At 43.1% G+C, this 27127-nt stretch overlaps 1 protein-coding gene across 1 annotated transcript in view; it reads left to right on the top strand.

Moving 5' to 3' along the window:
• The window catches only part of NWD2 (NACHT and WD repeat domain containing 2), a 211169-nt gene extending 200618 nt beyond the window's left edge, over nt 1-10551 (top strand). The window contains exons 6-7 of the mRNA XM_044285313.1: nt 182-771; nt 6619-10551. Of these exons, the coding sequence (XP_044141248.1) occupies nt 182-771; nt 6619-10551 (4523 nt within the window). The remainder of the gene's footprint in view (nt 1-181; nt 772-6618) is intronic.
• The last annotated feature ends 16576 nt before the right edge of the window (nt 10552-27127 follow it).

Here is a 27127-nt window from a genome sequence, read left to right as displayed (position 1 = left end):
AATGATGGGGAAAACTGTGAGCTTTTTTTATTTTATCACAAGGCTGCAACATAACAAAATGTCAATAAAGTGAAATGGTCTGAAGACTTTTCGAATGCACTGTATTAGTCTGTGACAAGTCATATATTTTAGATGTTGGTATTGGAATTATTTAATTGACTGAATATTTTTGTTTCCCTAGCCTTGGAAGATGAATTTGACTTTGCTTTAGGAAAACAAACAGCGGCATTTTTAAAGAAATGTGTTTGCTACATTCGGAAAATATCCAATATTGAAAAACATCTGAAAATACCTGAGATGTCCAAGTATACAGATGTGGTTAAAATAGAAGGCAAAACCGTGCGAGACCCAGAGGCCCATGAGAAGATGGTAAAGCTCAGGGATGAATTTATTCCAACGATTGTTGCATCAGCCAATCTACGGGTTTACACCTCAGTAACACATTGTGACATGAAACTGGGCTATTCTCAAGAGGTGGAGAACCATTATGTGGAAGGACTTTGCAAGCAGTTCTATGAGGACATGATTGATATAATCCAGGCAACTGTGCAACAGAACTTTGAAACCGAGACAGATCCACTCTACGATGAGATTTTACAGCATTTGTCCTTGTGCAGAACCTACTCTTCCTTTTATGAATACAGATGTGAAGCACTAAGCCTTGTTCATAAATACATACAGCCTTCCAAATCAGGCCATGTCAACCCACTAGTAGTATATGGTGGACCTTGCACTGGAAAAACACTACTTTTAGCAGAAGTAGCAAAAAAGGTAAGTGTCAACTGTATAACGTTACCAGTTGGGTTCATGTTCATGGGTCTCAATATGGAACGGAAAATCAATCAAAAACATACATAATTTGGAAAATGTAAAATACAAAACCCTGTGAATTTAAAATATTTATGCCATTGTCTCAAATAATCAAATTTAAGCTCAAGATTTTTTCTGTTCTGAGTTTCTTTTGGATATAAAGCATAGGTTATATTTTAAGTCTTCATATACAGATGGGACAATCTTTTTCAGTACACTTGGCACATGTTATCAGATGTTCCACATTTTATAATCGGCAGATTGTGTTTACTGTGCTCAATCTGTTTATCAAAGATCAGACTACTGAAAATAGTTTTTTTGGGTCACAGACTGGTATGTAGTAAAAATCTCACTATATTTTTAATAAATGTCTTATTATTAACTGCATTGCTATGTAACAGTGAACCATAGTTATGTGCTGCATCATGCATTTTGTGGCAAAGCTGGCCATAGACCTATGGTAATTGTTCACAAAATCCGTAAATTGTACTTTTGCATTACAATGTCAGAGATTGTACCATTTGATGTACACAACACACAAATGAAAATTAAAAATAGTTTTTACTGTGAAACAAACAATAAATGTGTATTCACTCCCTGAAAGTCAGTGCTTTTTGGAGCCACCTTTTGCTGCAGTATGTCTCATAGCCTAGCATATCTAGACACTCAGATTTTTGCCCATTCTTCCAAAATTGCTCCAACCTCTTCAGGATAGATGGGTTGTGTTGGTGTACAGCAGTCTTCAAATGATACTATAGATTTTTAATTGGCTTGAAGTCTAGGCTCTGACTAGGTCATTCCAAGACATCTAAATGTATTTATTTTACGCACTTATATAGCACTGCTATATACTGCAGCACTTTACATCAAGCTGTCCCCAGTGGCGATCACAATTCCCTTCAGTTTGTCTTTGGATTGTGGGAGGAAACCGGGGTAAACCCACCCAAAGACAAGGAGAACATGCAAACTCCATGCAAATGTTGTCCTTGGTCAGATTCAAACCCATGACCCAGCACTGAGCCACCGTGCTGCCAAAAATATATGTAGCTTTAGCAGTTGTTAGGGTCATTATCCCAGTCTCAAATCTCTGGCAGACTGGAACAGGTTTTCCTCTATAATTGCTCTGTGTTTACTGCCATCCATCTTCTCCAGTTCTGACTAGTTTTCCAGTCCCTACTGTGTTAGTTTTTATGCCACAAATAAAGTTTCTCATGATGGAAAAAAAGTACAATGTTAGCCTCATTTGACCAGGAGCTTGTCACGGATGGTGTTACAGAAAACTAGAAGACACAAATGAAGATCCAACTGACTTGATCCAAAACTAAGGAACAGGAGGGTAAGCCCTGTAAGAGCCCTAGCTCTCTCCCTTACTGCTCAGCCTATGCAAAAATCTCAATGGTAGAAAATTGCATATCCTCGTTCCTCGACTGTATAACACCTGAACACCCTATAATAGTGAGGGGACACGACCACCGGCTCCCTACACTTAATACGGAGGGAGTCAGGGTCACCTAGGATCAAGCCCACAGGCAAACAGAAATAAAGAAAACAGACTTATCTTGTGGATGCAGTATTAACAGCTTCTAGCACACTCCAGAAAGTTGTATAAACCGCAAAGTGATGCAGTATGGGAAGGGATTTAAAGGGATGCAATCAGTGCAACTACATGACACCTGAGAGAGGCTAACGAGATGAGAAAACGAAAGCAAAACAAAAGGAACCTCAAGCAGGAGGTTCTGTAGAACGTCTGTCAGAGCTTCTCAGATGTCTGGTGGTGACAGAGCTTTTTCCAAGTGTGCAACTTGCTGTTTGGTGAACACTAGAGATGGGCAAATTTCCTCAACTTCGTTGCAGGTCCAAATCGGTCAAGACATTCTATTTGGGAACAAATTGATTCTACCAGAATTTAAAATGTTTTAAATGCCTGGAAATGTATTTAGAAAAATTATCCCATTTTTGGAAAAATGCTTGCCGAATTTTGATTCTAAATAATCGATTCAATGTTTTCTTATGTTTTGCTTTAAGCAATGGCTGTTTTCTGGCCATACTCATAAAGCCCCACTCTGTAGGGTATACAATTTATAGTGCTCCTATGGACAGATACTTTGATATTTGGAGCTTCTTCAGGATATGGCCACATGGTCAGGTTTCTTGATACAGTTTTGGTGGCCAAATTCAGGAGCAGGAGATGTATCTGTCCTTAATTCTTCCTCTCCTTTTATAATTCACTCTTGATTTTGGCTTCCAGAACTGCATCAAGAAACCTAAACATGTGGCCATATCCTTATTGTTATCTTTGGTGTCCTTGCCGAACCTCTGATTAATGCCCTTCTTGCCCGATTTGTCAGTTTTGGTGCGCAGCCTCCTCTTCTCAGGTTTGTAGTTGTGCCATATACTATCCACTTTGTTATAATTGATATAATGGTGGTCCATGGGTGATCTTTACTTCTCCACAATGCTGTTCTATACCCCTCCACAACTTTGTCTCTGACGTGTTTGGAGAGTTCCCTGGTCTTAGTGATGCTTGCTTAGTTGTGTTGCAGACACAGGGGCCTTTCAGAACATACACTAGGTAAACGCTATTTATACTCGCATCAGACATATCACTTTGATTGCACACAGTGGAACCTTATTCAACTAATTATGTGACACTGGAAGTGAATTGGTTACACCAGACCTAATTTAGTGGTCTCATGGTAAAGTGGGTGAATACATATGCACTTGCAACTTTTCAGTGCTTTTGTATTATTTTTTAAGCAAGGTATATATAATATCTAAATTAAAATCCATTTTAATTTAAGACTGTAATACCATAAAACAGGGAAAAAAACAAGGGTGGGCACTTTCTCGAGGCACTGCATTTCTTCTGAAGCCACTGAAACTATGATATCCTCTCACCAGTGGGGTTCACATTTTAATTTCCCTATCTCAGGCATAGAGGGGGGCAAATTTTATGGGAAACCAATTAAAGTATTACCATATTTTTAGAATGTGAAAGGAAACTAGAGTACCCAGAGGAAAGCCACAAAAACACAGTGAGAATAATAGAACGCAGATGTCCTTGGTCAGTTTGAAGCCAAGAACCCAGTGCTGTGAGACAGCAGTGCACACTACTGAGCCATCATGGTGCCCATTAAATTAAAAAGAATAAACATAAAGTGTGAATGTGTATATATAAAATTGTGTTATCATATTTTACCAGGACCATCCACACAACCAAAATCTAGTCATTCCGAACCTCAACTTCCCTTTCTACAATGCAACATTTTTAGGGTCACCACACCACTTAAATACTTTGATGAACTTTTGTTTCCTGGCAGCTGAGGGTGGCTTAAAGGTTAATGATGGTTAATGACATTGGTTGATTGTAAAGGTTGTAGTGTAGGATTGGATTTGTTTTAGAGTGTTCTATTGGTTAATAATATCTTTGATGGTCTTCAGTGGCATTATTGTATAGTTGGGTTAGTGACAACATTTTACGTTATTAGCGCCATTCCTGGTGGTCTAGGGTAGAGAAAGTGTTAATAACATCCCTGGTGGTGTAAGGTAGTGAAGTGACTGATGTCAGGGACCACATTTTACTGATTACATTCCTCCTTTGTGCCTTAGAGCATGAGGTTTTATTTCAATTTATGGTAGTGAAAGTGTAGATGTACCAGCTGATTTAGGGTGTTGATGGAGTCCATTTGAACATTTCTTCTCAGTTATCTAATTCCATATTATATTAAATATTAATGAAATATTCACATTTATAAATAAAAAAAAGCATGTTTAAGAAAAATCAAAATATAACAAGTACAAACCGGATTCCAAAAAAGTTGGGACACTCAACAAATCGTGAATAAATACTGAATGCAATGATGTGGAGGTGCCAACTTCTAATATTTTATTCAGAATAGAACATAAATCACGGTACAAAAGTTTAAACTGAGTACCATTTTAAGGGAAAAATATGTTGAATCAGAATTTCATGGTGTCAACAAATCCCAGAAAAGTTGGGACAAGGCCATTTTCACCACTGTGTGGCATCTCCCCTTCTTCTTACAACACTCAACAGATGTCTGGGGACCGAGGAGACCAGTTTCTCAAGTTTAGAAAGAGGAATGCTCTCCCATTCTTGTCTAATACAGGCCTCTAACTGTTCAATTGTCTTGGGCCTTCTTTGTTGCACCTTCCTCTTTATGATGCGCCAAATGTTCTCTATAGGTGAAAGATCTGTGCTGCAGACTGGCCATTTCAGTACCCGCATCCTTCTTCTACGCAGCTATGATGTTGTGATTGATGCAGAATGTGGTCTGGCATTATCTTGTTGAAAAATGCAGGGTCTTCCCTGAAAGAGATGACGTCTGGATGGGAGCATATGTTGTTCTAGAACCTGAATATATTTTTCTGCATTGATGGTGCCTTTCCAGACATGCAAGCTGCCCATGCCACACGCACTCATGCAACCCCATACCATCAGAGATGCAGGCTTCTGAACTGAGCGTTGATAACAACTTGGGTTTTCCTTGTCCTCTTTGGTCCGGATGACATGGCGTCCCAGATTTTCGAAAAGAACTTTGAATCGTGACTCGTCTCACCACAGAACAGTCTTCCATTTTGCCACACTCTATTTTAAATGATCCCTGGCCCAGTAAAAACGCCTGAGCTTGTGGATCTTGCTTAAAATTGGCTTCTTCTTTGCACTGTAGAGTTTCAGCTGGCAACGGCGGATGGCACAGTGGATTGTGTTCACTGACAATGGTTTCTGGAAGTATTCCTGAGCCCATTCTGTGATTTCCTTTACAGTAGCATTCCTGTTTGTGGTGCAGTGTCGTTTAAGGGCCCGGAGATCACAGGCATCCAGTATGGTTTTACGGCCTTGACCCTTACGCACAGATTGTTCCAGATTCTCTGAATCTTCGGATGATGTTATGCACAGTTGATGATGATATATACAAAGTCTTTGCAATTTTTCGCTGGGTAACACCTTTCTGATATTGCTCTACTATCTTTCTGCGCAACATTGTGGGAATTGGTGATCCTCTACCCATCTTGGCTTCTGAGAGACACTGCCACTCTGAGAAGCTCTCTTTATACCCAATCATGTTGCCAATTGACCTAATTAGTGTTAATTGGTCTTCCAGCTCTTCGTTATGCTCAAATTTACTTTTTCCAGCCTCTTATTGCTACTTGTCCCAACTTTTTGGGGATTTGTTGACACCGTGAAATTGTTAATCAACTTATTTTTCCTTTAAAATGATACATTTACTCGGATTAAACGTTTGATCTGTCATCTACGTTCTATTACAAATAAAATATTGACATTTGCCATCTCCACATCATTGCATTCAGTTTTTATTCACAATTTGTTTAGTGTCCCAACTTTTTTGGAATCCGGTTTGTAAATTATAAATTATATAAATTTCAAACATAATGTAAAAGAATAAAGTTTTTTGTTTTATATGACTTTTAAGGCATTTTCGGAGATCAGCAAAAAAAATTGACAAATAGGGGTAAATACCATAAAATAATAAGTCATTACTCACCTGATAAATCCTCCAGCATTCTAGCACCAGCTGGTCTTTGCAGTGCTCCAGTGAAGACATGTCCATCTATCCATGTGACCATTGCAACCAATCACAGTCTTGTGCCGAAACCAGTGAATGGCTGCAGCCGTCACATGGGTAGGTGGGCTTATCGCTGCAGCATTCTATCTTCCTTGGCCAAATTTTTGCTGTTTTTGGAAAAGCTCAATTTAATAAATCTTAACATTTATGTAATTTAACCATTTACTATTCTAATTTGAGCTCATCATTTGTATTATAGGTCTGTTCGTGGCTTCAAGAAGACATGGGACCTGAGTCTGACCCTATCGTCATTGTAAGATTCCTTGGATCCACAGAAATGAGCTCTGAATTAAACTGTCTGCTTCAAAGCCTATGTGAGCAGCTAGCTGTCAATTACAGATGTTTACTGCAGAACATTCCGAAAAAGATTGTTGATCTGCAAGAGCTCTTTTTAAACTTGCTGAATGAGTCTTCTTTTCACAAGCCTCTGGTTCTCGTGTTAGACAGCCTTGAACAACTTGCAGATGGTGATGATGCCAGGAAACTATGGTGGCTCCCTATTCACCTCCCGCGCACAGTTCGTATAATATTGTCAACACTGCCAAAAAAGCATGGAATCCTCCAAAAATTACGGTGCCTTATACACAACGAGGACAACTACATAGAACTTATTCCACGAGATCGGAAAATGTGCAGCCAAATACTTAAACATCAGCTATTGAGAGTTAAAAGGAAAGTAACTTCGGGTCAACAAATCTATGTCAATGAAGCATTTTCTAGGTGTACTCTACCTATGTTTGTGAACCTGACCTTTAGAGAGGTCAGAAATTGGAGGTCTCATAAGGACGTTGATGAATCTACTCTCTGTGTGACTGTCCATGAGAACATAGAGCAGTTATTCTGTTCTCTGGAAAACAAGTGTGGACTGAGGTTGGTCTCAAGAGCACTTGGTTATATTACAATGGCTAAAATAGGACTCAGTGAGGTGGAGCTAGAAGACATTCTGGCTCTTGATAACAATGTCATGAATGAGTCACTAACAAATGAGAGAACATTTAATCCATTAAGAATACCATACACTTTCATTGCACAAATTAAAGAAGATCTTGCAGGATATTTAGTTGAGCGACACATAAGAAATTGTACCCTTTTGGTTTGGTCTAATAGACATCTTCACCTAATTGCCCAAAAGTTGTATCTCAGCAATGACGATGACCTGCAAGAAATGCATATGAATATGGCAGAATACTTCCTTGGTGTATGGTCGGGAGGCAGGAAAAAAACATTCTACAATGATCATCGCTATTTTGAAAACTGCATTCAGAACGAACACAGGGGCATACATGATAATGAAATCCACTACAATGATGAAAATGAATTTGACAGGCAAGCTCCTGAGCAGCCATGGGCTTTTCAGTGTAATCCTCTACAGCCTGATATTTTTTTTGTAAATCACAGGAAAATGACAGAACTACTGCATCACTTAACAAGATCTGGAATGACAGATGAAATAATGTCTGGGATCATAATGAATTTTAGCTGGCTTTACACAATGATCAAAATTGGACAATTTGATAGGGCTTTAAGTGACATTGAAATAGCATATAATTACTCACAGGAAAAAGAGCTGAAATTTCTCGCAAGTACTCTTCAAAGCATAAAAAACAAGGTTCTAAAAAATCCAGGGTCACTTTCTGCTGAACTGCAGCAGATACTTCTGCCAGTTGTGAGTTATTTGCCTAAGTTCAGGAACCTTCTTGTAGAATGTGACAGAGATGGACCTAGATACTGTTCGATTGTGCCATTGCACTCATCAATGGATGTGACATACACCCCGGAAAGGCTTTCTTTGTCATCTAGCTCATTACATGTTACAGAGGTCCTTCCTACTTATAGCCCAAATATAATTATTTCTGCACTTGAGAATGGCACAATCAGTACCTGGGATGTTGAGTCGAGGCAACTTTTAAGACAAATAACCACTACTGAGTTTGTAATTATGGGAATGAAACTTTCCGCAGATGAAAAATATCTTGTTGTGTCCACAGCAAAAAATACCCTGTTGATTTATGACAACTTAAACTCTTGTCTTCTATCTGAAGTGGAAGTTAAAGGTTCCAAAAGTGTAGGAGGTGGGCCAAACCTAATCAATGGCTTTACACTGTCTCATACACATGCACTAGCTTGGTTGGAAGCAAGTAAAGATGTTAATGTCATAGATTTACTGTATGGCTGGCCACTTTATAATTTCCACTGCTGGTATGAAGTCACATGCATCCAGTGTTCTTCAGATGGGCTATATGCATTTTGTGGCCAATACCTCAATACCACCACAATATTCCACTTAGGCACTGGCGAGAAATTATCAACTGTAACTTCAGAATTTTCTGGTGGCTTTGTAAAATATATTCTTGTTCTTGATACAAGTCAAGAAGTGGCTATGATTGACAATGAAGGGAGCCTCTCTGTTTGGAACATAGAAGAAAAAACCAATCCCCAACTGATGGAAGAGTTTGATTGTACGAAGGGGGACAGTGACGTTATTAGCATTGAGCTGTCTGAAGACCAAAGTGCACTTTTAATCTGTAAAGCATTGAGCATTGAACTACTAGACACACGTATGTGGAAAGTTTCAGAAAAGTTTAGGGCAAAACGTAATGAGCGATTTATATCAGCTATTCTCTCTCGGAACTGTGACTGCATTATCGCTTCCATTGAAAATACCTCATCTATATTTGTTTGGAGAAGAGATACTGGGCAGTGCATGGCAAGTTTACAGGAGATCTCAGGAAGTATAGTGAAGTTGGTGAAATCCAGTCATCATAACTTACTTTTGTCCCTGTCCATCAGTGGAGTGCTGTCTATCTGGGACATTGACATCTTAAGCGCAATGTCCAATATTGACAAGACCGGGAGAGGTGTTCTTATGGTTTTATTGTCTGGGAGAGGAGATTATATCTACTCAATTGATGGATCTGAATATGTTCAAAAATGGAATTTTAACACGGGCTTCATTGAATCAGCCTTTAAGCATGAAGGTATTGTAGAACATGTTGTACTGACAGCTACGGGAGAACTGATGGTCACCTCAGATGAGAAATGTAATCAATATGTTTGGCATACTGGTACAGGGGAAAACCTTTTCCGGATTAGCGGTCAAAGAATATTGCAACTGTTAATTACTCATAATGATCAATTTGTAGTGTCGTTATGTGAACAAAATGCGTCCAGAGTATGGAGGCTAGCAACAGGCCATAAAGTATGTAATATCTTAGCTACCTTAAAGAATGCACTTATAACGACTGCAAATACCTTTTTGATTGGAATGACCAAGAACAAACTTTTGGCGGTGAGTCTATGGACAGGAAGCATAACAAAAAAATACTGCTGCGATGATGGATCAACCATCATCAACTTCAACCTAATTCCAGACTGTCCAGAGTTGGTTGTGTTCATGACATCCACTGAGGCAGTGAACATCTGGAGCCTTGCTGAGGAAGCCATTTGCCGAAGAGTCCAGCTACCATGTAACTTCTTAAGAAATCTTAATGATTTTGAAATCTCACCTAATGGGAAACTTGGGATTATCACCCATGGAGATGAAAAGTTTAACGTTTTAGATCTTCACACAGGAAAACTCAGAGTAGTGCACGCATCAGGTATTATATGGAAGCAGAACTTATCTTGCGATGGACGTTATCTGGTGTACATTTGCTTCCAAAATGGGGAAGATGATGAAGATAATTCCGTCTCAAGTTTAATAGTAATGAGACTTGCCGATGGGAAAAGCATTGGTGCTTGTACCTTATATAAAATCCCAACCTTTCTTGCACTCTCACAAAGGCACCTCAATATCGTTGTAGGCTTTGATGACGGAAGCATTGGCACTTACACTGTGGTGGATCGGGTTGATGCAACATTAAAAATTAAAATTGCAACTTCCAATAGCCGTCAAATTTTCAATAACAAAACTCATTTTCATAGGCCCAAATGCAATAATTACATCTATAAAATGGCACCCGACTGCTTGTGGCGGGAATCCACCGAAGTGTTTGCAAGAGATAGTCCCATCACAGTTTCCGAATCCGGTGAAGGAACAGAGTCAACACCGACCAAAAAGCATAACTTTTGCTATGAGAAAATGTGTTCTGCCATAGACTGCCGGGGGCAAAGCTTTGCCGCTAACAACTAAGACCACCAAATGATTGAGAAGTTAAAAAATGTTTACAAATGAGTCCTATAATTCAATATAGTGCTCCTTGGTAGATAAAGTGTGATACATTTCCTTATGATGGAAGCATTTGCAAAAGTATAACAGAATTTTATCCAGCACTTAAAGAGGACCTTTCGCTACAATAAAAAATCGAAACTAAGCATACAGACATGGAGAGCGGCGCCCAGGGATCTCCCTGCACTTACTATTATCCCTGGGCACCGCTCGGTTCTCCCGGTATAGCCTCCGGTATCTTCATATTTTTGGCTCAACTGGGTGGAGCCTGCCGGCGTCTCCTTCTCCCAGGCTGTAGCGCTGGCCAATCACAGCGATCAGCTCATAGCCTGAGAGGTTTTTTTCTCTCTCAGGCTATGAGCTGAGCGCTGCGATTGGCCAGCACTCCAGGCTGGGAGAAGGAGACGCCGGCTCCACCCAGTTGAGCCGAAAATATGAAGATACCGGAGCCTATACCGGGAGAACCGAGCGGCGCCCAGTGATAATAGTACGTGCAGGGAGATCCCTGGGCGTCGCTCTCTATGTCTGTATGCTTAATTTAGATTTTTTTTACTGTAGTGAAAGGTCCTCTTTAATGATCTGTAATCCAGCATGCACTGCAAAAGGACTTGAGGTATAAAAGAAGGAAATTTACTGCCCTTGCCATTTTCTCCTGAACAAAAGGGAAAACAAACATAATGATCAGATCAAGGTTGTCTCCTTGTAAACAGATTACTGCTTACAAGGAGACATTTCTTATTCTAGAATAGAATCAGTAATTCTTTGCTCATTCAGCATCGCTGGTTGCTATTGGCAGCCATAGGAAAAAATATCAACTATTACAGTACACTGCAAAAAATACATGACTAGGGTATTGGTTAGACTGCTCGGGTCTTCCTAACCCCCTCCGACAAATAAGAGCCAGACTCAGAACTTGAATTAATTCGGGCACAGCAGCCGTTTTATTAAATAAATAAAATAACAAAACATTAATAAATTAACATTAACCCCTAATAACCTGAGTAAATGACGAGGGAGGTCCTAGAAGCCCAAATAAAAAAGAAATTACCAAAACAGACCGGCAACTCCATCTTGCCCCCAGCCGATGAACGCCAGCTCGAAGGCACCAACTGATGGGCACCTAATGCCTCGATTCCTGTTAACCGATGAGAGTCCAGTCCCACCCGTGGGGGCCCTCCCATTCTCAATGATCACCATATCCACCAACTTCTAGGACCTCTCCCCGCCACGACTGCCGCGACAATCCCCACCATCAATCTACCCCACACACATACTAACCCCCAATAACCAGCTCGGAGGCACCAACTGATGGGTGCCTATTGCCTCGATTCCTGTTAACTGATGAGAGTCCAGCCCCACCCATGGGGGCCCTCCCATTCTCAATGATCACCATATCCACCAACTTTTAGGACCTCCCACCACCAACGACGTGCAACTTGACCCACTTAAGTTTGCGCGTTCCTCCACATTCTCAGGGCTATCTCAATACCACCTTGGATTCCCAAAGCCCATAAATCAATAACAACTGCGTTAAGGTGCACACCATCCACCCTTCAAAATTCGCCCACTCCTGCATGCCAAACGGCGAACGCATCATTCCTAGCCACAAATCTGCCGACCACCCTATTGACCTTAATGCGGGCCTTATTCAACCTGTCCACTGACCTCGCACAGCTCCAAGTCCGCCTTGGCACAATGTCCGACCACACCGTAACCATGTTTGGAAACAAAGCCCATAACCTCAGGAGATCAAATTTGATGTCCCTAATTTGCTCCCTGAACGGCTGAGCCCCAAGATCATTCCCCCCAACGTGTAATACCAAAACGTCTGTGGGGCGATCTAAACGCATTAACCTATGCACCTCCTGCAACACCCCGCCTCAAAGCATACCTCTCATCCCAATCCACCGCAAAACAGCAACATGACGCCCAAAACCCAATTGCCACCCGTTTGGTCTGACTTCTGCTCTTATTGCCCCCTAAAACACGAACGAGTGTCCCACCTTCTGTGTTCCTAACTACACACACCACCTCTCCCAAGCCTCCCATGCCTTACCGTACACAGCCCAAGTTCCAGGACTCAATGATGCCCAAACCAGCCCCATTACTGTTCCTCCAAGACTTCCCACAGACAAGCAGGACAGTCCAACCCCTTGGACTCCGCCTCTGGCGCCAGTTCACGAAAAAGGCTCCCACTGTGAACGGGAAAGGGCTTCCGCAATACAATTAAAAACTCCCGGAACGTGAACTGCCACTATCCACGCATTGATGGACAAGCATCTGAGCACTAAAAACTGCAACAGCTTAACAACCGGGGATGACGACGTGGACAAACTATTAATTGCCTGCACTACCCACAGGCTGTCGCAATAGAACCAAACCTTCTTATTCGCAAACTTATCTTCCCACAGCACCACTGCCATCACAATTGGAAAAAACTCCAACAGAGCCTCATTTCTGACCCAACCCTTAGTAACCCAAGAGTCGAGCCATCGAGCTGCATCGTAAAACAGCTCAAAGTCAACGTTATTAACAGCTTCACCCATAACTAACGTTCTCCCATTATAGACCTCTAGAAACCCCGCCCAACCATCCAAAATACACCCCATCGGCATAATTCTACATGCAAAATGAAGTTTACCCAACAATGTTACTCCTTCAACCTAATTTTTGCCCCCTGTTTTGCCTCGCTGACTTCTAATCTTAGGCTACTTTCACACCTGCGTTTAGGTGCGGATCCGTCTGTTATCTGCACAGACGGATCCGCACCCATAATGCAAACGTTGGTATCCGTTAAGTACGGATCCGTCTGCATTAACTCTGTCAAAAAAAGTCTACGTCTAAGTGTAAGTCAAACGGATCCGTCCTGACTTACATTGAAAGTCAATGGGGCACGGATCCGTTACAATTTCACCAATATTGTGTCAATGTAAACGGATCCGTCCCTATTGACTTACATTGTAAGTCAGGACGGATCCGTTAGGCTAGGCATCGCCAGGCAGACACCAAAACTCTGCAAGCAGCCTTATCCATTCAGAATGCATTGGGGCTAAACTGATCCGTTTGGGGCCGCTTGTGAGAGCCTTGAAACGGATCTCACAGGCGGACCCATAAACGGCAGTGTGAAAGTAGCTTTAAATGTTTTAACTTATCCTCCGGCAGCCTACATTCCATTTTTTTCGTGTCGATAACAATCCCCAAAAAACACAACTCGGTTGTCGGCCCCTCTGTCTTATCCACCGCCAACGGAACCCCGAACTCCCCAAAAACTGAATGCACAGTGTGCAACAACAACAAGCACACCCGTGAACCCAGACACAAAAAATGGTCTAAGTAATGAATAACTGATGAACACCCGGACACCCTTAACTATTACCCATTTAGAAAATGAACTAAATGTCTCAAAGTAAGCGCACGACAATGAGCACCCCATTGGCAAACACCTATCCACGAAATAACACTCTTCCCAAAAACAACCTAATAAGTGCAAACTCTCCGGATGAACCGGTAACAAGCGAAACGCCGCTTCAATATCAGTTTTTGCTAGTAACGTCCCCAGGCCCAACTTCCTTACCCATGCCACAGCCGCGTCAAATGACGTATAAACCACTGAACATAATTCAGGATCAATACCATCATTGACCGACGCACCTTTTGGAAAGGACAGGTGAGGAATGAGTTGAAACTTATTCAGCTCTTTTTTGGGAACCACCCCCAACGGCGACACCCTCAAATTTGCCAAAGACAGGTCAGAAAATGGACCCGCCATTCGTCCCAACATCACCTCCCTAGCCAATTTTTCGGAAACTACCTCAGAGTGAATTAGCGCCTCAAATTCTTATGAACTACGAAACCTTGCGATGGAACTTACGGAATGTAAAAACCCGACTAAAAACCTCCCTCCAACAACTTTGCCGCCTCCCTATGCGGGTACTTATTTAAAAACCGTGCCATCGCCAAATTTACAGTTTCCTTTGTTAAACAGGAAACACAACCCTTTTGCTGATGCCGCCGCAAAATTGCCCTGTCCTGACCCCCCAGCATCCTCCCAAAATGACTGTCCCGACCTTATTGGGGCCGTAACCCTTAACCAGAGCACGATATCCTTTTGGTCCCAATGTATTCTGGGCCGCACCGCCTTTCTCTGCCTAAATTGTTTGTCATACCAGAGCCAGCCCGTACCCCCGTAAACCCGGTACGCCCCACCTTTTCCCCAATGACGCTGGCCAAAATTGCAAACGCCTGCAACCAGTTTGCAAACATCCGCAGAATCAAGCGATAACGCCGCTTCTCTTCCTTCATCTTTCTTTCCCTTAACCAAATTTATATCTCTCCAAAGGAAGTAGGTCCCTAACCTCCTGCTTTAAGTGCGCCCCCAGCGGACCCTCAAAGCACACGTACACCTGGCCCTTTGCCGCGTTGTCCACTTTTTGCCTATCGTCCTCCCCCGCATGAGTCTGTACCGACACTGACCCACTTGACCTACTAGCTGTACCCGCGGCAGACTCCCCACTCCCTGAACCCACTCCCCAAGCCGGTAGTGACAATGCTCCCCCAGACTCCTTCCTACTTCACCCGGATGTCCGACGCCCCCCGGACAGCTAAGAATAGAAAGAAGAGGACCCCAAGCAATCTCACCAGGCTGCACGGGCGCTGTGTAACCCATAGCCACTGATCCTGTATCCAGCCACTCCTGGTCACTGATGGCATGTTCCCCAGATGTACTTGCCACCCTGAACCTGCAGTCCGACCTCCCGGTTTCTTCTCCATTAGTGTCGCTCCTGTTCCTCGCTAAGATGGCTCCTGCCACTTGGGGGGCGTGGCCTTCTCATTCATCCCGGGCAGCATAGGGCCTGTGCACGTCCCAGGAAGCCTTCTGCACAGCCCATCCCCCAGCCGCATCTACTCCCTCGCTGAGCGGACCTCCCAGAGCCAGGACACCTGGGAGGGACCGCAGACCCTGGTCCTGATCCTGTCGACATGCTGCAGAAAGCGGGGGAGGGGGGGTAAACTCTCCGCTCTGCTCAGGGTCCTGCCGCTGCACAGGATTCCTCCCACAGTGGGACCGCCTAACTGGAGTCTGCTGCTCAACTACCCGCCGTGGAGGGTCCCCAGAGGGGCTCCCGTGGGTTTTCATCAGGGCTCAAGCGCGCCGGCGGTCCGACCCGCCGTGGTCATCTAGCCCCTTCATCTGGGATCTCCACCGCTACTGGGGGTCCCTGAAGCAGGCCTTTTAACTGCTCCCTCAGCCATCCCAGTCCCCTTGCCTCAGCTTCCCTCCTGATCTGGGCCAGCATCGCTTCCACGGACATGGTGAGTGCAGTTTGATATCTACCTATAAAATGGCACCTATCTCTTCCATACTACCACTTATTAATACCTCCCACCCACCCCAGTTACCCCGGCAACTCCCTCCACCTCCCAGCAATTAACCCTTTAACTTCTGACTCCTCGCCAACCAAACCAGCGTCATGCTGGCCTCCCCTCAGCTCCCCCCCCAGTCCGGCCTCACTGTACAACAAGATGGACTGCCCTTAAAATGTAACCCTTGTTAAATTTCTACACATGATGCAACGGACCTACAGTAAAGGTCCACTAGATGGGTACCAAAGAGGGTAGTGAGTAGAGAGGAGCGAATTTCTTGAATAAATTCGACTCAAATCAAAAATTCCCCAGTGGCCCTGAAAAGTTGTCTATGGCACTCGGAGGTCTCCTAGGATTGTATTCAATACCTTTCAAGCTCTTTACCACCAGGACAGCATTAGTAATGTCAAGGTGACAGCAACATATCTATATGATTAATAACATGGTGCACTGATTTATTTATTTTTTTTATTTAAAAATCCAAATGTGGCAGATGCCTTCTTCTCGGTCTTCTGACCTGTAAAATGGTGACCACCTTTTTAAGTGATTCAACCAAAATGAATAACAATAGTTTTGGATTCGCTAAAATTGATTTGCTCATTTCTAGTAGCGAGAGCCTAGATGGAAAAACTCAATTTGAGGTTCAGTGTAAAACTTGTGCACGAATAAACACTTAGCAAATATTTCTAGACTAGTATACGAGTCTAAACGTTTGCAAAGGTCATTATGTAGAAAACACTTGCAAGACCTCTTTTACATTTGTGGTACAGCCTTCTGGCAAGCTGTTCTGGAATAGAATCCCACCATATTTGCCGGATAACGTCTGGATCTTCGCCGGACCCCATTATAGTAAATGGCAGACCTAAGAAAACTCTGTCAGGCTCTTCTCTACCCGGACAGGAAAGAGAAAAAGAGGGGGTTAATCACCTGGCTCTTGAAATGAAGGTCAGGAGACCTAACTCGCAGGGCGCCAAAGGTATCGGTCCAAATAAAGAATTAAAAAATAGCAGTAATTTTACTCTGGATACTAGGTGCTCCTGATGAAGGGGATTTATACATGTCCCCGAAACGCGTTGGTCCTTCTCCTCACCCTACCCTGAATTCTTAATAAAGGAATTAACAAGACGTACCAGCTACAGGATTGCCGTTATTTTCCTGACATTCTAGAAGCGAACCAGGCGCAGGAGGAAGGGTTTGGGGGTGTCTTGAGTTTATCCTCCATCTCTCCTCCTGGGTGAAGTGAGTACAAAATTGGTTTCACTTTTATTTCACCTTCCAGATGTGTTTTATGATATTGGCACAAATCGATTATATACTATGCAATCAATGTTCCAGTTTGTCAGACAGATTGACTCTGGTAATACATTCCTAATCATTTTAAGAAAGAGTGGCACCCCCCCTATGAGATAAAAACTTTTTACACTTTCCTCTTCTCTACCGGAACAGCCTGCTGGGATGCTGTGCTTGAAATGTGAACTAGCCTAAAGTAGCATAAAAATTATAGCAAATACAGTTGCTGTGTAATTCTTAACTGTTGCGCTACAGTAAACTAAGTCTGAAATCCATTACTTAATTTTAATTTGCCGCTGATCTGTCCCCCTGCTTTACACTGCAGGTGTTCTCATTCAGATTGACTGTTGTTTATAAGAATAAATCCATTAGGAGCTCTCCCGGGAGCCAGTGCAAGGGGTGGGTTTCATTATACTAAGGATAGTATTACAGGTATTATAAGCTACAAGCAACTAACTGTCAGTGAGATATAGAAGAATATCCGGTAATGGTAATAACTAAATTAAAGGGATTGTTCATGACATAAAAAGTTGTTTAGAGGTTTTGAAAATACCTCTAAACTGCAGTTTTGTGTCCAGTATGCGAAACGGAACAAGCCGGATCCAACACTAAAAACAATGTAAGGCTACTTTCACCCTAGCGTTTTTTGTGGATGCGTCATGGATCTGTTACAATAATACAACCGCCTGCATTCCTCATGAACGGATCCGGTTGTATTATGTCTTCTATAGCCAAGACGGATCCGTCATGAACACAAAGTCAATGGTTGACAGATCAGTTTTCTATTGTGTCAGAGAAAACGGATCAGTCCCCATTGACTTTCATTATGTGTCATGACGGATCCATCTTGCTTTGCACCACATCGTGGACAGAAAAACGCTGCTTGCAGAGTTATTCTGTCCGTGATTGGGACGCAACCAAACGGAATGGAATGCATTCTGGTGCACTCCTTTTTTTTCAGTTCGGTTCTGTCCCAATTGACAGTGAATGGGGACAAAACTGAAGCGTTTTCTTCCGCTATTGAGATCCTATAAAGGATCTCAATAGCGGAATGTGAAATTCAAAGGTGCCAGATCCGGTTTGTTCATTTTTGATTTAATACAGCCGGTTGTATTAAATAAAACTAAAGCGTTTTCCTCCGGTTTTTAGATCCTCTGCCTGATCTCAAAACCTGAAAGGAAAACGCAGATGTAAAAGTAGCCTTAGGCCTCATGCACACGACAGTTGTTTTTTGCTTCCGTAAATTGTGCATCCGCCCAAAAAAACTGATCCGTTTTTTGGGGAGGATCCGTTTCTTTCCACAGATCCCTTGTAATAAATGCCTATCCTTGTCCGCAAATGTGAAAAAAGTAGGACATGCACTATTTTTTTTGCTGAAGGGAAACACAGACAACGGACGCGGAACACAAACGGATGAACTATCAGCATTTTTTTGCTGAACCATTGAGATGAATGGGTCCCTATCCTAGCCGCAAAAAGAAACGGAACGGAAGCCGAGAAAAACAACTGTCGTGTGCATGAGGCCTTAAAGGGGTATTCCCATCTTGCTATTTTATCCTCACCTGCAGCCAGCTCTGCTGTTCACTTCCTGGTTTCCTGCTTCTAAGGCTGGCGGGCTTAGGCAGTTTGAGTGAAGGCCTGCCAAGCCTCTTTATGACATCACACTGACAACTCTGTCCTTACGTGCTAGTTCATGTAGATAGGATGAGTCATCAGTCTGGCAGCCTGCAGTGTCTGTGAGGCCCCTCCCCCCTGCTGGGGAATTATCACTCAAAGAGCTATGGTCAGTGACCTCAGTAGACAGTAAGGCTGAGTTCACACGGGCGTGACGGATTTGTTCAGGATGCGTCCCGGGTGTACTGCGGCAAACCCGCGCGAGTAGGTACCCAATTGCAGTCAGTTTTGACTGCGATTACGTTCCGTTCAGTTTTTATCGCTCGGGTGCAATGCTTTTTGCACGCGCATGATAAAAACCTGAATGTGGTACCCAGACCCGAACTTCTTCACTGAAGTTCAGGTTTGGGTTAGGTGGTGTGTAGATGTCATTATTTTCCCTTATAACATGGTTATAAGGGAAAATAATAGCATTCTTTAATACAGAATGCTTAGTAGAAGGTCAATTGAGGGTTAAAAAATAATAAAAAAATAACTCACCTCCTCCTCTTGATCGCGTAGCTGCCGGTCTCCTGTTCTTTCTTCAGGACCTGTCAAAGGACCTGTGGTGACGTCACTGAGATCCTCACATGGTCCAATCACATGGTCCATCACCACGGTGATGGGCCATGTGATTGGACCATGTGATGTGACGTCACCACAGGTCCTTTAGCCGGCAGCTCATGATTAAAGAAGTAAGAAGAGATCGGCAACTACGCGATCAAGAGGAGGAGGTGAGTTAATTTTTTTTTATTTTTCAACCCTCAACTGACCTTCTACTAAGCATTCTGTATTAAAGAATGCTATTATTTTCCCTTATAACCATGTTATAAGGGAAAATAATACAGTGAATAGACTGTCATCTTAGCAACCATGCGTGAAAATCGCACTGCATCCGCACTTGCTTGCGGATGCTTGCGATTTTCACTCAGCCCCATTCACATCTATGTGATAATTGCACAATATAGAGCATGCTGCGATTTTCACGCAATGCATAAGTGATGGGTGAAAATCACCGCTCATGTGCACAGCCCCATAGAAATGAATGGGTCCGGATTCAGTGCGGGTGCAATGTGTTCACCTCACGCATTGCACCCGCGCGGAAATCTCGCTCATGTGAACTCAGCCTAACATGTTCTGTCCTGCAGTCTAATACAGTTTTACACACAGAACCTGACTTATCTTTTACAAACCCATTCTGCGCATCAAAACAATAATTCACTTATATACATTAGCCCACAAGCATGTTAGCCAGTAGCCATATTATCTGTGCTTTTGACTACCATAAAACGTGATCATCCCCCACTGACCAGCACTGATGCAGATTTTTTTCAAATACAGCTCTACTACAATTGTGTATAAACCTTAGACCTTTTACTTGTATAGATGCATATACAGCTCTGCTACATCTGTCTTCCCTGAACCTCTTCTTTTACAGCTCTGCTACATCTGTCTTGCTCTCCACTACCAGCACTGTGTTGGAATCACTTCATATACAGCTCTGCTACATGTGTCTATTTATCTTTCCCCCCAGCACTGTGGATAAACTGCTTCATATAGAGCTCCTATACATACAGCTCTGCTAAAATTGTCCCCAGCGTCCCTGCACTAAATAAAATTGGCCCCAGCGTCCCTGCACTACATAAAATTGGCCCCAGCGTCCCTGCACTACATAAAATTGGCCCCAGCATCCCTGCATTAAATAAATTTGGCCCTAGCGTCCCTGCACTAAATAAAATTGGCCCCAGCGTCCCTGCACTAAATAAAATTGGCCCCAGCGTCCCTGCACTAAATAAAATTTACCCCAGCTTCCCTGCACTAAATACAATTGCCCCCAGCGTCCCTGCACTAAATAGATAACCCCCTTTGATGGTTATAATAAATAAAATTGGTGGATTAGTGGATGATGTTATCCTGCCAGTTACATGCTGTAGCAGGGCACGTCCTCTGTACTGCCGCTCGCTCGTATGGGCACGTCCTCTCTCCTCTGTTTGCTTGGAAGGCCGCGCTGCATACAGAGCATATGCGGCTCTGTATTAGACGCGGCGGAGAAGAAACCAGATGAGCGCATGCGCGGCTAGCGTGCGTGTTCCTGTGGGAATGACCGGCCTCCTGGGTGGAAAGTAAGTCTGTTCTGCGCAAGCGCGGCCCATAGATGCGGCCGTGGAGCGGTGGCTGTATGTATGGGTTGCCACTTGACAACAATGGGGTAAGAGGGAAGGGAATTTTTCAAAATGGGTGCATTATAAATTATAAAATCAAATTGCAAAAAGTATCTATGCCATTAGTGTAAACTTCCCAACTAAGATCTTGAAGATGGGCATACCCCTTTAAAAAGTGGCGGTATAAACACCTTCTCATTTATTCTGGCTAAGTGAGTGATGAACCTTATTGTTCCATATAACGTATAACTAATGATGGAACAAGATAAATGCAATAATACATATCAATCAGTGGATTCATTTATCAGTGTTTTGTGACTTGTAATAAATCCTGTCATTTCCTTCTTTTTACCCCAGAGTTACCAGAAATATAAATGATCAATGTGCTTTCTGTGAACAATTCTTCCATAATGTACAAAATGAGCCTTTAAAGGCCCCCATACGTACAGACCTCCGTTTTTCTGACATCTGTTTATGCTGTTGTATGAGATTAGAAAAAAATGGTTTGTTCTTTCCAAGAAAAATCATCGCTGTCCTTGGGCTATAACCTCATTCCGGCTCATTCCCATTCAAGTGAAAGGGGCTGGAATTAAAAAAGAGACACAGCCCATAGATAAGAGTGCCGCAAAAAATACCCTTTAAAGAAGACCTGTCCCCCTCTGACATGTCTCTCTTTTAGTAATTCCTTGCATTCCCCATGTAATAACAATAATGGATAAACTATTCTCATGACATTACTAACATTTCGTGTGGAAGGTCCAGATGAGTGTTACCAGTTGTGGGTGTGTCCTTTCACAGTCAGACATTATAGAATCATTGCTGCCAATGTCAAACTGTGCAGGGACACCCCCCCCCCCCCCTCCCCCCAACCGGTAAAACCCAGCTGGACCTTTGTTGCAAACTGCAAGTAATCCATTCATTACTTCTAGCAGTTACTATACCATGCTATTTTGGCTATGCATCATTGCTCCTAGCAGGTATAATAAAGGAATGGCATGACACAGAGCCATAAGAATAGACGCTCCAGAAATATTATTACATGGGGAATGCAAGTAATTATTAAACAGACCTGTCAGGAGAGGGGACGGGTCCTCTAGGATAAAATGCATTGCAAACCCTACAGATTCTGATACCTCCTCCTGACTTTGACGTTCTGTGTTGGTGACCACAATGTCTGTAGTGGTCACCAGTAGTTATTCCGTCCAGGCAGTAATGGAAAGGACAAACCCCGAAGACAGGGGCTCAGATGACAAAAGTAATATCTGTATGGCATAGGGCTAGACTGGGGTCTTGTATAACCGGCATTGACTCTAAAATGTCAAACTAGACATGTAAAATGTGAGATATCTGGACGGCTTCACGGTGTGATGTTGACATCTGCCTTAAACGTACATTACATGAAATGACCAAGCGAATACTCTGGGACTGACATAATGCCTGCATAATGTCGATAATATCAAAACTATATCCAAAGGTTCTATATTCTTTTGACTTTATAGGAAATTTCTTACTTGATGTGCTAAATGGGACGTTTCATGTACAGCTACCGACTGTTCTCCGACTTTTCTACACCCGCATTTCAATCCAGTACGTAATATGAAATGTTTAAGGAGAATTTACTTTCATCTAATATATTGTATGTGCAATACGGCATGTCCTTTCCCAGCTTCCAAAAGGACTGACATTAAAAGTAAAAACAAGCTTGTCGGGCGTCAGATTTCGATTCGAATAAACTTCCAGTTTGAGAATGGCCAGAGATGTGATACATCTGTGTTCTGTGTACAAGCCAATCTATAGTATATTCTGTGACTTGAATGATTTTTTTCCTATCTTGTTTGCTATTGATAGATGAATGTTTTTATGTACAATTTATATCGTTGGGAGAGTTTCCCCAAGCAGAGATTTATATTTTCATAAATGTTTAACTTAGTTACCTTTTGTTACAGAGTTATTAATTGAAAACTCTATTGCAGTCTTCAACTGATATCCAGTCTTGTGTATGCATTGTTTGTACGAATAAACCCTGTTATATTGACAGATAAGCGCGTCCTTCTTTTCACAAGGTGCATGGCACAAATATAAGAGGCCCCTATCGTCCAGATACACACGACTGTATCCATTTTGCGGTCCACAAATCCCACTATATTATAAATGCCTATTGTCTGCCATACGGACCACGAATGGACATACGGATGTGGACAGCACACGGTCTGCATCTTTTGAGGTCCCATTTATTATTATTTTATTATACTCACTTATATAGCGCTGCTATATTCCGCAGCGCTTTACAGACATTAGCATCACTCTGTCCCCAGTGGAGCTCACAGTCTAAGGCCGAATGCACACGGCCGTGTTCCGCGGCCGAAAGCGGTCCGTGATATTCCGGGCTGGATTTCTGTTCAGAGCAGGAGCGTACGGCGTCATTGGTTGCTATGACGGCGTGCACTTTATGTCGCCGCTGCATTACCGTAATACACTATATGAGTGTATTACTGTAGCGCAGCAGCGGCATGAAGCGCACGGTGTCATAGCAACCAATGACGCAACCAATACCTCGGACCGCTCTCAACCATGGAACACGGCCGTGTGCATTCGGCCTAAGTTCCCTATCCTAATGTCTGTGGAGTGTGGGAGGAAACTGGAGTACCCAGAGGAAACCCACGCAAACACACGGAGAACATACAAACTCCAAGCACCCCAACGCTGCAAGACACCAGTGCTAACCACTGAGCCACCGTGCTTCCCCATGGAAAAGAATGGGTCCACATCCGAACAACAAAAAATGCTAATCAAATGCAGACTGAAAATACAGTCATGTGCATGGGGCCTAAGTGTGAAAACCAAAAACTGCCAGTCAACCATGGAGTCAAACGAGGGTGAAAGACTGATGATTACAAGGGTGGAATCAATTTACTAGGTTTGGGATTTAGAATTTTTTGTCCAGCTGCTGATCTTGGTACCAACAAACAAGCTTCAATCTGGTCTTCAAAAACAGAACTGGAAATAAAAGGGAAAAAAGCATAAATCTGGTCTTTTGTGCATTTGACTGATTGCTTCTTAGCAAGCCCCTCTACAAGGATAAGAAATTCAGCATCACAGGGAGGGTATACTGAGTGCAAGCAATTAGTGTACGTCAATAATACAACGGTTACCATACACATTAAATATATAACAGTTATAGACTAAAGCTGACCATACATATTAATGTTGGCGAATCCACGGATACATCTAATGTATGTGGTGGCCCCCCAAATCTCTCTAGACAGCAGATGGGGGAGAGAAAGCCGCTACCAGAGGTATCCAGCGCTGGCTTGCTCCCCACTTCCTGTTGGGAACACATGCATGCTAGGTCAAAAAGAGCATGCACGATTTGGGGGCAGGGCAAAAGGAATAGCTGTTTGGCCAACAGGTATGTAGTGTGTATGGCTATACCATGATTAGGTTCCATGAGCAAATATGCAATCATGAGCCTATGACTGATCTTAAAGGGAATCTGTCACCAGCGAGCTCCTTATCAAACTGTTTGTATAGACCAGGCATGCTCAACCTGCGGCCCTCCAGCTGTTGTAAAACTACAACTCCCACAATGCCCTGCTGTAGGCTGATAGCTGTAGGCTGTTCGGGCATGCTGGGAGATTTAGTTTTGCAACAGCTGGAGGGCCGCAGGTTGAGCATGCCTGGTATAGACACATACTGTAGCAGTGGTTCACTTGATTAAAACGCTGGTTTTCTTTTGTTCATCCGAGGCTCTATTCCAGAGATATGATACTTTTTCTTAATATGCAATTAGGTGTAATGAGGGCGTGACTATTGCCATTGTTACACCCAAACTCTGCTTCGTTCTGTGGCCAGCCCCGGCCTGGATGCCTCGATTTACAGGGCTAGGTGCAAGAGCCACAGGGGCGGTGTGAACATTGGCAGTAGTTGTACTCACAGTTTGGACCTAATAGGAACCCTTCCGGGCACACCCTGATGTGGGGGCTCCTGTCTGATGTTAGGTGGGGTGTCCATGGTGGTGGTATGTTTTGAGGAGCAAGGCAGGGTTCCCTGAAGTGCTGTGATAGCCATGCAGATATTGGTGCACGCAATGCTGAGGCTGGATTTTGGTACGGTAAGTACTGTACTTTACTGAGGCTGTTTTGCAAATGATTCACACTAGCACTGTACACATTAAATGCGGTTTTTACAGTTGGCATATATAATTCCTGTGTATGAGAGGCTTGTCTTTGTCTCTTTTAATCAGATTGTTCGATATCTCCTTTCTCAGGATAAGGGGTGCACTTTTCTCTATCTCCAGATATATCCCCAGTATCCTCAGTGGAATACAGTCTCTGAACAGAGGGCCCTTCCTGTCCATCTGACATGATGGGGAACCTGAAGCTTATAGCTCCCACCACATGCAGAGAAGTCTGTAGCCTCAATGTAGGTGCTTTACCTTTCTCTGACAAATGCTCTGCAATCCTCCTTGTATGGCCACTGAATGTTCTGCGTTAGTCAGTCACTCTTTCTCTCAAGGGCTGGCGCATGAGATGTCATTCTGCTGCTTTTGTGATTGGCAAGAGTGGTGGTTTTCCTTTCAACACTGCTCCTTAGCTGTTTGCTGGTTGGCAGCTAACACTAGACTGAACTTATTTCCTCCTGGAGAGGAAAGGGTGGTGCCAGCCCTGCCCAGCCGCAGTAACTAGGGAATATCCCATTGCTCTCTCCATATACAGCCTATGGAACACAGTGCACAGAATAGAATGTGTGAAATGCGGTGACATTAACAATGTATACACTTGCAGTGGGGACACTGCAAGGATAGTGACAAAGCAGCCAGTCAGGGGCTGGCCACAGAATTTAGTGGAGCTTTGGTGCAACAAAAGCACTGGTGAGGCCCTCATTGCACCAAGCACCTAATTTGCATATTAAGAAATATAACTTAAGAGCGGAGCCTCAGATCAACAAAAGAAAAACAGCATTTTAACCAGAACAAAATGTGTAAAAAAAGAACTGCAAAAACACCATAGAACACTCATGTCATCATGCCATTCAGAGATTTTTTTTTATAAAGGGTAAAGTTGGTTAAAAAAAAAAAAAAATTGTCATTCCTCACCACTGCAGTTCTGATGCTGCTCTGGTCCCTGCTTCTCTCCACTTCCTGATTCCAGCTCGACACAGAAAAAGGCTTTGCCACTCATTGGCTGAAGAGGCTCACCGCCGCAGTCCTGGCATCAGTGACACACTGTGCTTGTGCCTCAGACTGGGCAAGTTCCTCCCCTTTTTACTGTGCATGTTCTGAGACACAACTGTGCATGTGTGAGATCAACATTAAATGGTGCCTGACCAACATAAATTTACTTTGGGAGTCAGGTATTTAAATATGGAGCCCGCTCGCGAGCACAGCAGGAGCCAGAGCTGCGGGGTGTCAGCTGTTTTAAACAGCAGACACCCAGGGCTAATGTATGCATAATGCAACATGTGATGTTAACATCGAATGCACAAATTTAACCCCTCAAATGCCATTGTCAAATGTTGCCACTTGTAAGTCAATGGTGACGGATCCGTTTTTCACTGACACAATATGGTGCAATTGAAAACGGATCCGTCCCCCACTGAGAACTGCTGTACATCTGTGTTGCTCGGAGTCAACCAACTTCTGGCCCCTGTGAGCAGGTATTCCAGCCCAGGATGATTGGACTACATTCCACAGTTCTTCTCTATTTCTTGGTTTTGCCTCAGAAATTGCATTTTTGATGTCACCCCACAAGTTTTCTATTGGATTAAGATCCGGGGATTGGGTTGGCCACTCCATAACGTCAATCTTGTTGGTCTGGAACCAAGATGTTGCACGTTTACTGGTGTGTTTGGGGTGGTTGTCTTGTTGGAACACCCATTTCAAGGGCATTTCCTCTTCAGCATAAGGCAGCATGACCTCTTCAAGTATTCTGATGTATTCAAACTGATCCATGATCCCTGGTATGTGATAAATAGGCCCAAAACCCTAGTATTATAAACATCCCATATCATGATGCTTGCGCCACCATGCTTCAGTGTCTTCACAGTGTACTGTGGCTTGAATTCAGTGTTTG

Source organism: Bufo gargarizans, chromosome 1 (genome assembly GCF_014858855.1).
Source record: "Bufo gargarizans isolate SCDJY-AF-19 chromosome 1, ASM1485885v1, whole genome shotgun sequence".
Classification (NCBI taxonomy): domain Eukaryota; kingdom Metazoa; phylum Chordata; class Amphibia; order Anura; family Bufonidae; genus Bufo; species Bufo gargarizans.
The sequence above is the reverse complement of the archived record's forward strand: the minus strand, read 5'-3'. Positions and strand labels throughout refer to the sequence as shown.